The sequence below is a fragment of the Lepidochelys kempii genome, chromosome 23 (assembly GCF_965140265.1).
Source record: "Lepidochelys kempii isolate rLepKem1 chromosome 23, rLepKem1.hap2, whole genome shotgun sequence".
Taxonomy (NCBI): Eukaryota; Metazoa; Chordata; order Testudines; family Cheloniidae; genus Lepidochelys; species Lepidochelys kempii.
The window spans coordinates 4,297,142-4,311,309 of record NC_133278.1 but is presented as its reverse complement, the minus strand read 5'-3'; the positions used below and the strand labels follow the sequence as shown (position 1 = coordinate 4,311,309).

The 14,168-nt window shown below is 48.7% G+C and overlaps 1 protein-coding gene across 1 annotated transcript; it reads right to left on the bottom strand.

Annotated features, from left to right (window-relative positions):
• Positions 1-1,721: 1,721 nt before the first annotated feature.
• On the bottom strand, positions 1,722-10,311 carry TMEM160 (transmembrane protein 160). Its single transcript, XM_073321420.1, has 3 exons — positions 10,090-10,311; positions 5,891-5,983; positions 1,722-2,682 (listed from the first exon to the last, which is right to left on the bottom strand). The coding sequence occupies exons 1-3, from the start codon at positions 10,256-10,258 to the stop codon at positions 2,426-2,428; spliced, it is 519 nt and encodes a 172-aa protein (XP_073177521.1). The 5' UTR covers positions 10,259-10,311; the 3' UTR covers positions 1,722-2,425.
• Between the last annotated feature and the right edge of the window lie 3,857 nt (positions 10,312-14,168).

The following is a 14,168-nucleotide window of genomic DNA, read 5'->3' as shown; positions in this document are numbered from 1 at the left end:
TTCCAGAAGCCCGTAATGCCAAATGCTCTGAAGGTCATTTACATCAATTACTAATGCATGGAGCAGAGTCATTTCCAGTGCACAACCCCTGGGGATGTTGCCTCTGCGAACTATGCATTGCCCAGAGAGCTTTAAATCAATGGGGTTGCCACCTCTGGTTTGAAAAATAGCCAACGTGTCTTTATCACCCGGCTTTCATGAGCATCATTTCCTGGAGGCCGAGAGACGGGACCAAATTCTGCTCTATCAAATAGTGTAAAGCTGGAATAATTCCATAAGATCCTCTTAGTATTTACTCCCCACACAGGAGGTGCTAGGATACCAACTGCAAGACTTCCTAATTCACAGACTAATATTGTCCTCTGGTATTCCTACAAAGTAAGAGGATTTTGTTGGAGGGATGTCAGAACACTACAAAAAGCCTCACACCTAATTATTTGCACATCCTTTGCATTTTTTGGCTGGGGGTTTTAGAGCACTTTGTAAAAGCTGCTATCCCTAGTGCTGTGTTGGAAAAATGCTTGCATCACAGTGCCCGGAGATTCTGACCCTAAAGCCAACATAACCAGCCCCCTTGGAGAGCCTCCCAGCAGAGACACATCCAACAGGGCATAACTGACACAGAGGTTCCTACACCACACCACACCCCACCCCGTTGGTGCAGAAGGCATGGCCAGGATTTCCCAATCTGATGTTTTGCTAGCACATCAGCACTTGGGAGTTGCGGACAGCCAGTATAACTCTGAATGCTGGTATAAGTTACATCTGACACAAAGGCAGCCCATGGGGCAAGGAAGTACAAAGTGTATTCTCCACTGTCAAGGATCCAGGCCCTTGATTTTGTTTCCTGCCTTGCAGGATGGATCAAGCCTCCAGGTCACAACATCCTGATGTTTCAAATGAACAACATGGCAAACGATTATTCAGACCAGTGAAAACAAACTATTAGAAGAAATGAAAGTAACAATGTCTGGGGGAGGGGAACAGATGCAACCAATTAGAAACCTCACCCGATTGTGGCTGCATCCTATTTCCCTCCCTTTACTCACACTGATAGGTGGCCTTACTTCTAGCTATCCACAGAGTCATTTCCACCCACATGTACCCATTGTTGTGTGGAGGGCTGCAAACAGGGCCTTCTCCAGGGCCCTACCAAACTTTCAAACACCATGAGTCACCATGACAACTTGCCAGACGTCAAAAGGGCAGCATCTAAACTGTACTAAGTAAACCGTTTTACAGATCAAAAATAAACACTTTGCCGATCCTTAACTCCTCCCACTGGAGGATCTCAAATATGCTCTATAAACCTTATACCCAAGAAGTAGGCAATTATATTCCATTTTAGAGATAACTAAACTGAGGCAAAGAGCAGTAAGTGATCTGAGTAAAGCAGTAGCAAGGGTAGGAGCAGAACTGTACACTCCTAACTCCCAGTCTTATGCTTCCCAGGTAGGTGCTTGTGGAGTTCAACAGAAAAAAAACAAAACAAAACAAAAAAAACCCCTACAACTGTTCATCTCTCGAGGCAATAGCAGAGAAAGGGCAACACATGAGGGCCTGATCCTGAAGCCTTTATGGAAACAAAACTCCTGGAAATGAATGGAAATTTAACCTGCATAACAACGTAACCAGGCCCTTTCTGCAAGTGGATATGGGGAGAGTGAGAAAGCAGAGTAATCCCAGAGTGTACATTTCATTCAGACACAGGAAGAGAGCAGTTTTGTTTTGATGTTTTTAATACAAACATTAACTGATCTGGATGTAAAATGGGCTCAAGAGGCACAGTGAGTAACCTCAATGTGATATGCTAACTTCACAATGTAAGCTGGGGCAGCAGGATCGAGCTGCTCAAGAGGTGCAATGAATAACCTCAGTGTGATATGCTAACTTTACAACATAAGACGGGGCAGCAGGATCGAGCTCCATGGGATACTGTTGCGATTCAATATTTCTAGGAAACATCAGCTGAATTTGGCTTAAAATTTCCAGCTTCTGCATACCTGGCAGAACAGGCATGGGATGTCTGTGGGAGACAGGAGCACAGGATCTCAGTGGACAGCCAGCTCTTTAAAAGCATCAGAGATCCATTTTGACAGCAACGCAAGCTCCCAGCTGGGAAGCCGTCCCACCAATTCTTTTACTACCACAGCAGGGTCTCCTGCAGCCATATTTCCGTTCGATGATCCAATTTTTCTAATGCTAATTCCCACTGCCAATCTGGAAAATGTTAAATAAATATAAAGCAGCCAACGCAGCGTCTTATTTAAAATAAAGCTGCCCTTCCTTCGTGCCCTTGGACACAGTGAGCAGGACAGCCTGTGGGCGCTGTATCTATTGCATTAAAACTCGGTCCACTGAGCGTGCTGGAGAACATTCTAAATGACCATCATGAAAGCAGCAAAATTCCCCAGGACCTTGGTCTTCACTCATCCGACTTCCCATCATCCTTTTTTGTGTTCTGGCATTCATCACTACTGTCCTCCTGTATGATCTCAACCTCAAGGCGACCAATGTAGAGGGAGATGGCACACAGCCAGAACAGCGCCACCGTTGTGACCACTGTGCCGTTCAGCAGGGCCGTGGAGAAAGCAAGCATCATGGTGCGGCGGAGGAGGAAGAGGCTGACAAGGTAGGAGGCGCTGCCATAAGAGACGCAAATCCCGCCGAGAATGAAGAAACCTAGAGTAGAAACAGAGAATGAAATCCATCTATGCATCTGGAGCAGAGCTTGGTAAACCAGCCATCTATGGGAAATATCTGAGCAGCTCACAGTCTTTAATGTATTTATTCTCCTAACACCCCTGGAAAGTAGGGAAGTGCTAAGATCCCCACCTGTACGATGGGGTAAGGAACACAGAGAATAAGTGACTTGGCCAAGGTCATATAGGAAGTCTGTGGCAGAACAGGGAATTTAACTCAGGTCTCCCAAGTCCTAGCCTAGTGCCCTAACTTCTAGGCCAGTCTCCCTCTTTATAACGGAATCAGGGCCATGCTAGTTACGACAGGCATTGTGCCTGACCGTTGCTGGCAGGGTTTCCCTGACTAGCGTAGACATAGATTGACTGTGTTATAAAATTGTTCCAGACTCCCTAGGGGGTTGTCTTAATAAATCCGCATCCACACAAGTCAAGCAAGATGTGCTAGAACACTGCAGGCAACAATTCTGCCAGGGCAGGTGATGCCAAAAAGTCTTCCCTATGATTTCTCCACTTTGAGTTAGGGTTTAAGGAAAACAACTTTGTACACGTTGTTCTTAAGAGTTGTTTCTTGGGAGGTAGGAAGGATGGTTAAAGCACATGACTGGGCCCCAGGATTCATGGATTTTCTTCCCAACTCTGCCACAGAGTTCCTCTGTGTTAGCCCCAGGCTGCAATTGAGTTGCAAACACTGCAAGAAATCAAAATCCCAAATGGCTTTCATTGTAATCAAACAGACCAAGACAATTTTTAAAAACAGAACAAGAGATAAAAGTTGGCCTGAACTTCCTGTCTTAAAGGTCAAGAACTCTTCAGCTGGACACAGCTCAACCATAAACCCACAACTCGTCATAACATGTGCGTCAACTTACAAAGACAATTCTTCTCTCTTCAGGTTTTGAAGAACCACTGCACCACACTGTGGTGAGCTTTAAAATAACCATACTCAACCAAAATTCTTTATGACTGTCATGTATTTCTCTTGCATTTCCTCTCCCTCCCCTGTAGTCTGTGTGCAGAAGAAAGCAGCGAGAGTCCTCCTCCTAGCTGATTCATCTATGTCCCAGTCAGCTATTTAAGTCATCACATTACTTTCTTCATAGGGAATTCGGAGGCTAAATACTAGCATGTGGCATCAATGAACAAATGAAGCAAGACGAGATTAGAGGACCAGCACAAATACTTTGAAGTTGTATAGCACCTTTAAAAAGGATCTCAAGTGCTTTATGAAAACACACATTAGGTCTCTCAATCCTCAGGGGAGGAGACTTTATTATTCCCATTTTGAAGATGGGCAAGCAGCCAAAGAGAGGGGAAGTGACCTACCCAAGATCTCATTCAGCAAGTCTACAGCGGAACCAAGAAGGGATCTCAAGAGGCCTGACAGAGATAACACCTGCCATACAGAGTAGGTAGTTCTGAGCTTGTACCATGCTTTGGGATCCTCGAATCACAGTGCTAGGTAAGGTCACCATGTCATTGACAAAGGGCTTTGAGTCAAAAGGTCATCACTAGTTTTTGTTGTAATCCTAATGTGTATGTTTTACAAAGACAGCAGCCCCACCCTTCTAGCACACATGGCTATCAACACTGCATCTTGTCACGCAGTCACATGCCTCTGACAAATCTGTGGTAGAAGTCCCATAAAAACTAGTGACTTTAATTTCTCCAAATGGTAGGCCTTGTGTGCAATATAACTGCCTCACAAGAGAAACACCATTTCTGTAAATGGGTAGATTGATGACCTCTGATATAAAGATCAAATCTGGTATTTTTTCCTCCAATGAGTGCACCAGACTTCAAGATTCTAGCCCAACAGGAACAATGAAGTTACTTTCACACAGTCACCCTATTACAGACATCTGTATTACACATTCATCTTCCCCCACCCCCCATATTTTACATCACCCTCTAAAGCTCATCTGGGGGCAGCTACATCTCCTTTTCTAAGGTCTAAGGTCCAGCACATTTATACACATTACAGTTCACTTCTTTCTAGGAAATAAAGGTCAGTTTGCTGCCATTTTAGCATATCTGCTAGTGCCTTCCTCATTTCATAACAGCTTTCCTGGAGCACAGAGTTAAACACACACAGAAATTCAATAACCCAAGAGTTCAATCTCAGTAACTCACAGCAGTTGCAGCCTGTATGTATGATCCATACCTACCACATCTTTTCAATGGCTCTCTCAAAATGCATTACAATGGGCGTATTCTCACCATTGTACAGACTCAGAAATTAAGTGATATCGGGGTTAAGTAAATTGTTCAAAGTCATTCCTCAGGGATTCATGGGCTAAGCTGGACATTGGATCCATGCATGACTCTGAGGCCATGTCTATACTACCCGCTGGATCGGAGGGTAATGATCGATCTATCGCATCTAGTGTAGACGTGATAGATCGATCCCTGATCGCTCTGCCATCAACTCTGGAACTTCACCATGGCGAGAGGCAGAAGCAGAGTCAACGGGGAGCGGCGGCCGTCGATCCCACGCCGCAAGGACGCAAAGTAAGTGATTCTAAGTTGATTTAAGATGTGTCAACTTCAGCTACACTATTCTCGTAGCTGAAGTTGCGTATCTTAGATCGATTCCCCCCTCCGCCCCCCCAGCGTAGACCTGTATGCATTCTATCATCACTATTCAGAGGCCTTTTACAGACCATTACTACAGTGCTGGAGCCATCATGATCTAGCATGTAAATTGCACTAAGGCAATTTCGAGATGCCTATTAACTTCTTTGTATAGACTATTATAATCATATAAGCCATTATAGTCTATTGGCTAAAGATCTATACAGACAATACATTTGTAGGAGTTTTATAAAAAATGATTAATAGATTCTAAGGCCAGAAGGGACCACTGGTCGTCTAACCTCCTGCACACCACAGGTCATAAACCTTCCCTGATCTTACAGGTATAGAAAACAGCTGCTATAGCCATGTGGTTCAAAGTGTCTTATGAAATCTACTAATTCTGTACACACAGGACTGGATTGCTTCACCCATAATTGACATGTGACCACCTCTGGGCTTAGCAATTGTTTGATGGGGCATAAGTGAACTGACCTTAGTTACAAAAATCAACATTTCAGTGGTGGGTTAACTCACCTGGTGACAATAATACTTTTCATTGGTGCAGCGTCCAGTTCAAATCTCCCCTTTGCTCATCTATAGCGTGTGTTACTTACCATAAGCTGCCTCTCGTCCCATGTCGCTCTGGACATAAGAAATTACTCCAACGCCGGTCGCCAGCAAGCCATTGCGAAACCAGGACAGGAAACCTGAGTAGAGAACAGGAGAAAGGGAGTGTTTCCTCCTCTTCAGCCATTTGTTATTTTGTTTTTACTGCTACCTGTTGTGGTAGAGAGGATATGAGGCACCATTATGTCTGGGAAGCAGATTCTTTAAAAGATTAACTCTCACAGCCTTGGGATTTTGTCTATAGCATGTTCATCCCTTTTATATTGGAACATGGGAACACAAGCAACTGCAGGACTCCACAGCATCCAAGCTCCACATGATCCTGTAGTGTCTCAAACCTCTGTCACACCCGTAGAAAACTCCAGAGAGAGATCTTTCAAAGACAATCTACCAGACCTAGGTGAGAAGGGCAACCGTGATTACTGCTCATTTTTAACACAGGTTAAAATCTCCCTTGGGTCTCTAGTTCTGGCTTCATCCCATCAAAACCCACTTTCCCTTTTCAGTCTATCACCCTATCAAGTTAACAGGTAGCTGCATCATCTTGGGTTGCAATGTTTAAGCAGGGTTTAGTATGGACAGCACTCAGGTGTGAAGTTTCCAAGCCCATGCGCTGTGGGACGCACCAATGATTAGTGAGGAGGTGGCTCTTCCTTTCAAATCAGTACTGATCAAAATGCCACAGCATGATTAAGGGGAAACTGTACACTAGAATAATGGTGACAGAATGATGAGTGCCCTCCTCTTTGTCTCATTACTGAGGTAGATGGCTCAACATAGTGCGACGGGATGTGCTATTTTTTAGATAAAACATAGAACTAGCGTCCTGGCTACCTGTACCAATTAGAATTCCTGAGCTGTATTCCACACGCATCAGGAGGAGCAGCCCAACTGGGATAATTACATTATGCTCCTTTAGTTCCCCTGTAGTGGATAAGGGATTCTCTCTCACTTCCTGTCCCAAGTTGTGCATTTTAGTGGGAAGGTGAAGTGACACTGTATGAAGATATAAAAGTGTGTTCTTGTTGGTTCTTAAGACCTTAATACATATTCTTCACAACTCAAAGATAGATGTAGGTTTCATTTTTAAAAGGTACACACTCTACAGTTTTAAGTGATTTATTCTGAAAACTTTTCAGATTAGTTTTACAGCTATCTCAGAAAATGAATGATTGTTTGGTTATTTCATTTACCAAAGGTAACTGAAGCAGATATTTATGAAGTCACTGGGAGGTGAACTATCTCCAATTCAACAGGTTAATCATTAATTTTTGGAGAATTTTCTTGCTATGCTATATTAGGAGGAGAACATCATCAGACGCACATTTAAATTGTTTTATTTAACTAAAACAACGTTATGTATTCTGGATTTTTTTTTCTTCAACAGCAAACATATATTTTAACAAAACAAGCATATGAATTTTTGAATTTAGTTAAACATTCAAATTTTTTAAAATCAGGTTTGTTTTTGTTAAAATTGTTTTTAACTAAAATCGTTAAATGAAATATTTTTTTTAAAAATTAAATCAACTCTGTCAGCCAGGTCAACATAACAAACTTAAAATATTGGCTTCTGCAGCTAACTCAGTCATCTTCACCTTCATTTTCCTGTTTGTTCATAATCTGGAAAAGAAAAACAGGCATTCCTGCTTTTTCAGGTCCCAAGCGATTTCTCAATTTGGAATTAATTAGTCCAAAGGAAGAAAATATTCTTTCCACACTGGCAGAAGAAGCTACTGCTGTTAAAAGTGAGATTATCTCTTCAACAGTTTCTGAATCCAAGTGCTTAAGTGACTTTCACCAGTTCACTGGTGTGACTTTCTTTAAAGCATCATCAGCAAACATATTTCTTGAATGGTTCTTATTCCCAAATTGGGTCTCTTTTACGGCCTGCTGCCATTATAGGTTCTCTCTTCTAGTGAGAGAATGGTATGGCAGATCTCAAATCAACGAAGGCTACACTCAGAAAGACCTCAAGACTTCTGGAATATGCTGCTCAAACAGTTTCACTTTTGTTTCTACTGCCTGTCCCTTCCTTCTCACATTTATCTCCACACTTTTTCTCCTTGTCCAGATCTATTCCGCCCACAACTATCTTCTATTCACTGAACTTTTTGAAACTTTACACTTTTAGAGAGAGGTAAGGGAGTGACTGGAAACACAAATTTGCAGAGGGACAATAGGGTTGAGGTCTGTTATTTCTCACCTCTATATATTATTTATTTTAAAACATTTTTTTCTGTTAACAAGTATGTTATCTCTGGAGACACAAATTCACAGTTTGAGAACTGCAAAACTAAGCATCTCTGATGGTATCTTCTAGACTGAGCACTGAGTCCCATTGGATAGATAGAAAGATTAACCTAAATAATCTATACAGAAGCCCCCAAAAAGCTTTAAATCAAAAAAATCATTGATTTTTATCCACTCTGGTCAGTGACACCCTCTCACTTTAACCAAAAGAAGACACCGTGTCAAGATGCCATCACACGGTACCAACCCTAGTTGCACATCCACATCTAGATACAGCTGCACCACCTTGACCCACATGCTTTGTCAGAATACCACATTATGCCCTTCCAGCCCTTATGACAACCCCATCACTGCAATGTGCCATACACCATCTCCCCACTCAAACCCTTACGTGCCTCTCCCACCATGCTATTCCCAAGAGTTCCCTACCCCATTCCTGTCATCAGGCTACCTGCAACTCTGTGCTTTCCCATCCTCACCACCCCACACGTTACACCATCCCCAACTGAACCCCGATACACCACACCAAGCCTTAAGCCTCAATGTTCCCTGTGTCACCCACCCCACTTCACTTCGTGTCTCAGGTGGCAGCAGCCCGGCCCCCACAATGCCTCAGGCCACATCATACCCAACAATGGACCAGCTACCACCCCATGCCATCCCCTCCACCACCCTGCCCTCACAGTACATGGACCCTCCCGTGCCCCCATCTCCACATGCTGTGCTGCCCCAAAGCCCCTTATGCCCAGTCCCCATTATCTCCCACCCTGGCCCCACTCCCCTACAGCCCCCCACAACCTCCCTAAAGGCTCCCTCCCTTCCTCCCCCACACACTCCACTTCCAACCCAACAGCCCCACCACCACAGACCTCCTCCTGCGACCAGAGCACACCTCCCCTATAGCACCCCCACCATGGGCCCCCAACCATAGCCACTCCTCCCCTCCAACTCCCCTCCTCACAGCCCCCACACCATGGGTCCCTTCCCCCTCCCCCCCACCCTGCCCCCCCTTCCTCCACAGGCCCCTTCCCGCTCCCCATCCTAGGTCCCTTCCACATAGCTCCCCTTCCTCCTCCTCATCCTGAGCCCACTTCCCCCTCCCCACCACGGGCCCCTCTCCCCACAGCCCCCCTTCCTCCCCACCCTGCCCCCCCACCACGGGCCCCTTCCCCTTCCACACAGCCCCCCTTCCTCCCCACCCTGCCCCCCCACCACGGGCCCCTTCCCGCTCCCCACCATTCCACACAGCTCCCCTCCCCCCACCATGAGGCACCCTCCCCTTCCACACAGCCTGCCTCCCCCCACCATGGGCCCCTCCCCACAGCCCCCCTTCCTCCCCACCCTGCCCCCCCACCATGGGGCCCCCTCCCCTTCCACACAGCCCCCCTTCCTCCCCACCCTGCCCCCCCCACCATGGGCCCCTCCCCACCGCCCCCCGCCCCCCCCACCCTTCCTCCCCCACCATGGGCCCCTCCCCACAGCCCCCCTTCCTCCCCATCCTGCCCCCCCCACCACGGGCCCCTCCCCACAGCCCCCCTTCCTCCCCACCCTGCCCCCCCCACCACGGGCCCCTCCCCACAGCCCCCCTTCCTCCCCACCCTGCCCCCCCACCATGGGGCCCCCTCCCCTTCCACACAGCCCCCCTTCCTCCCCACCCTGCCCCCCCCACCATGGGCCCCTCCCCACCGCCCCCCGCCCCCCCCACCCTTCCTCCCCCACCATGGGCCCCTCCCCACAGCCCCCCTTCCTCCCCACCCTGCCCCCCCCACCACGGGCCCCTCCCCACAGCCCCCCTTCCTCCCCACCCTGCCCCCCCACCACGGGCCCCTTCCCGCTCCCCACCATTCCACACAGCTCCCCTCCCCCCACCCTGGGCCCCGCCCCCTCCCTACGGGCCCCTCAGCGGCTCCCGGCCGGGCCTCCCCGCACGGACCCGTCTCATGCGCCTTCCTGAGCAGCCAGGCGTCCGCCTTGTCCAGCTCCGAGACGGGGGGCGGCGGAGGTGGGGGGGCGGCAGAGGCCCGGCTCGAGCTGCACCGGGGGGGCCTGCGCCCGGCCGCGCCCCGCAGGAAGCGCCCGGCCGCCCGCACCCACCAGCCCATGGCGGAGTCTACCCGGTACCCGCCGCCCAACCAAGGCCGCCGAGGCCCGACGGGAAGGGGGTGCCGACGGGGATAGGCTGTCCGGAGGGTCACTCACAGAAGCACCGCCCCTCAGGGGGCGGGAGCCCAGGGGATAGGTCAGCGAGCCTGCCACTCTTAATAACCGCGCCCTCTTCCGACGGGAGCCCAATAGGATAGGTTGCCCAGCCCGTCCGTCGTGGGATTCGCAGCCCCACCCTCAGGAGGGAGGAATCGACGACTCCGGCGTTCCTGGGGGAGAATTGCATGCTGGGATTTGTAGTCTCCGCGCCTGGCAGCGCCGCGGGTGGCGCGTTGCATGCCGGGAATGGGAGGGAGCTGGGGTGGAATGTTGGGCCCCGAAGGTTCCGCGGCAGTTGGAAGGAACGCTGGCACGGGGGTGGGAGGGAGCTGGGGTGGAATGTTGGGCCCCGAAGGTTCCGCGGCAGTTGAAGGAAACGCTGGCACGGGGGTGGGAGGGAGCTGGGGTGGAATGTTGGGCCCCGAAGGTTCCGCGGCAGTTGAAGGAACGCTGGCACGGGGGTGGGAGGGAGCTGGGGTGGAATGTTGGGCCCCGAAGGTTCCGCGGCAGTTGAAGGAACGCTGGCACGGGGGTGGGAGGGAGCTGGGGTGGAATGTTGGGCCCCGAAGGTTCCGCGGCAGTTGAAGGAAACGCTGGCACCGGGGTGGGAGGGAGCTGGGGTGGAATGTTGGGCCCCGAAGGTTCCGCGGCAGTTGGAAGGAACGCTGGCACGGGGGTGGGAGGGAGCTGGGGTGGAATGTTGGGCCCCGAAGGTTCCGCGGCAGTTGGAAGGAATGCTGGCACGGGGGTGGGAGGGAGCTGGGGTGGAATGTTGGGCCCCGAAGGTTCCGCGGCAGTTGGAGGGAACCAGGGATAGCGCACAATTGGGAGGCGAGGTGTTTCCAGGAGGATCTCAGTCTTAAGAAGTGATTCCCAGTATGAAAAAGCATGAAAACATTTCAGGGGCCAAAAGATCAGTTCACCACCCCACTGTCTACTTAACACAAATAAACAAGATTACCCTGAGAACGTTCATATAATTGATTTATCATCCTAAGGGAAACAACCCTGCAAGGTTCTGAGTATTGTGTAACTGACCAGGCCAAAAGAGACAACGTTGCCTTAATGCATGTGAAAGGCCCCATTTCCGCTGTTGCCGGCACCCAGTGCCGAGAGGCTGAACAACAGCTTGAGTTGGTTCGTTACCCGGTGTGCTGCACCCAATAATCACAACGGGGTGGAGAAGCAGAAAAGTTTATTTGCAGCTGCAAAAAGCTACAGGGAGAATAAAATCTCAAATCCTGCACCACAGAGCAGGAAGTTACACAGGCTTTTATACATCCTTTTTCCCAGCATACTTGTCCAATAGCAAGCTGCCCCAAGTATCCATATAGCCAGCCAATCCAGTTCCCAGCTAGTTCCCTGATTCTCTGTATCATTTGTTAAACTCTACATAAAGCTGCTTTATTCAGCATTGTTCTTCCATATCTCCCCTGTTTGGCCTTGCTTAGTTTCAGGCAGTCTGACTCTGCAACATACTGTTGCAGATTCTCAGCATAACTGCTGTGTGTGCCTCCAGGCAGGGGGGCCAAGGACACTTGGGCCTAGTACGCAGAGCTGCTGTGAGGGCGTCCAGGCAGGAGGGGGGGCCAAGGACACCGGGGCCTAGTGCAAGGGGGCTTCATCGACACGCGTGGTCTTCCATCCCCTCGAGTTACCTAGTGGCCATGCCCCAGTGTCCCCAACAACTCCCCCCTTTGAGAACACTCAACAGCCTTGGCTCTGAGTTTTCTCACTTGGGCTACTTATTTCTTTACAATATGACTTTGCATAAGCACTTTGTGATAGCCCTGAAGAGAATGACTTATTAACGTTTGCCAAAGGGCCCTGACACATGATACCGCACAGCATAATACCAGTAATACAAGCAATACAGGAAAGAGAATTTTCAATAGCAGGCTAAATAAACCACCAAGCCAAGATGACAAACCCCAGCCTGAAAACAAGGTTTGCAACCAATCGTTTTCTGGGGCAGTATAGGCAACCTGTGCTCCGGCTCGGGCATGGGCCTCAGCCTGTACCACCTTTTTATAGATTTCATAACTGCTATCATTTACATATACACAACATTGGGGCCCGACGAGGGCACAAACCCCTCCTTGGGATGCCAAGAGATAGTCCAAAGCCAGCCTGTTTTGGAGGGAAAACGTCCTGAGCTGCTGTACCTCTTTATTTAAAGTTTTTACTGCTGACCATAAATTACGAACCGAGTTTTTTAACTTTAAGGCCACCTTCTTAAGTACCATCTGCAGCCTTACAGTATAGCGGCCTATGCATGCCATGGCTGGCCCAGTAAACAGTGGCGCTATTCCCAGTACAGAGCACCCTACCAGCTTCTCGGTTGTGAGGGGATTCTTCATATTGCCCTCTAATGCCGTAGTCAGTCGCCGCAGGGTCTTTTCTCGTGACTCAACAGAGGTGTCTCAGGCATTTTTAATCTTTTCTTTGGGCAGTGTGGCAGTTATGGAAAGATGAGGAACTCCATGAGCTATATAACAGCTACCTGTCCAGTTGGCTGGCAGCACCTTTGTAAGCCTTTCGGCCACATACAAAATAGTGACTTTGTAGGGCCCAGTAAGGACTGTTTCTTAAGGGGATTCCTGGGATATTTAAGGCTGCTTTGGCTGCTTTTTTAAACAGTTTATATGCCTCTATGGGAGCATCTTATTTTTTTGATTGGGTACAAGTGGGGGCGTTTCTAATTGTGCTGTTCAAATTACACTCGCCATAGGGATCACTACAAACCCACCATTGGCTTGCTACATTGGAGATATTAACTGGACAGCAAGTTACATTTCCAAACCCCTTTTTTGTGGTAAGATTATTTGTAAGTGTTTCCCTAAAAGAGGAGGAACCATTACACCCACACTGTTGGCCTCCCCTGTTGGTCTTTATTTAATACCCATCAGCCCACTGTGTAATAACACAGGAGCTCTTTCCCACAGGATGCCCATAGTGATCAGATTGGTTTCAGGTAAAACATAATACTCCCTCAGTGAGTACTGCAACTGAATACTCCTGGTCCTGATAGGTGGCTTGCTGTAAAGAGATCTTGTTCCAGAACCGTGAGTCCGTTCTTTCCTGCTCTTTGGTGGTGGCTAATTCTGCTAGGGTCAAGGGCAGCATGTCAAGGGGCATTCCCGTTTTGGGGGACAGTGGAGTTGGAGCACATACCCAGCAATCAGTCTGGTTTGTTAAATTAGCAACATGGTGCGCAAGCAAAACAGGAGTTATGCTCCCGATATGCACAGTTTGGAAATACCAATACAGAGAATAACAATGTTACCCAATTAATTATTACCAGAGTCTTCCCAACCCAGGGTCTCCAGTACCTGGGTGGGCCCATTTTAGCATTAAGGTGCCCGCTATTTGTGTCTTTTAAACAGTAGCTTTAGCCCGAGATCGTCACTAGATGAGGAGTCAGCAGGTTGGATGGTCCACTGTTCTGCTGACGAGGGGGCAGGTACTGCCTTCAGACGACAGTGATGGATCCAGTTCTTGTGTCCCTCGATCTTTGCCGCTGTATGGGAGATCAGCAGGACGGTATAGGGTCCTTTCCACTTTTCCTGGAGAGGCTCGTCTTTCCAGGTGCGAACAAGCACAGAGTCACCGGGCTGTAAGGAGTGAACGGAAGAGTCCAAGGGGACAGGCTGGGAATCCTTGGTATACCTGTGAAGAGACAAGAGAACAGCAGACAGGGAACACATATACTGTGACAAAAAACCATTACCCAACTCCTATTCCCCTGACAGAACCAGGGTGCCATTCATAGGCCATGCCCTTCCAAACATAATTTCAAAGGGACTACGC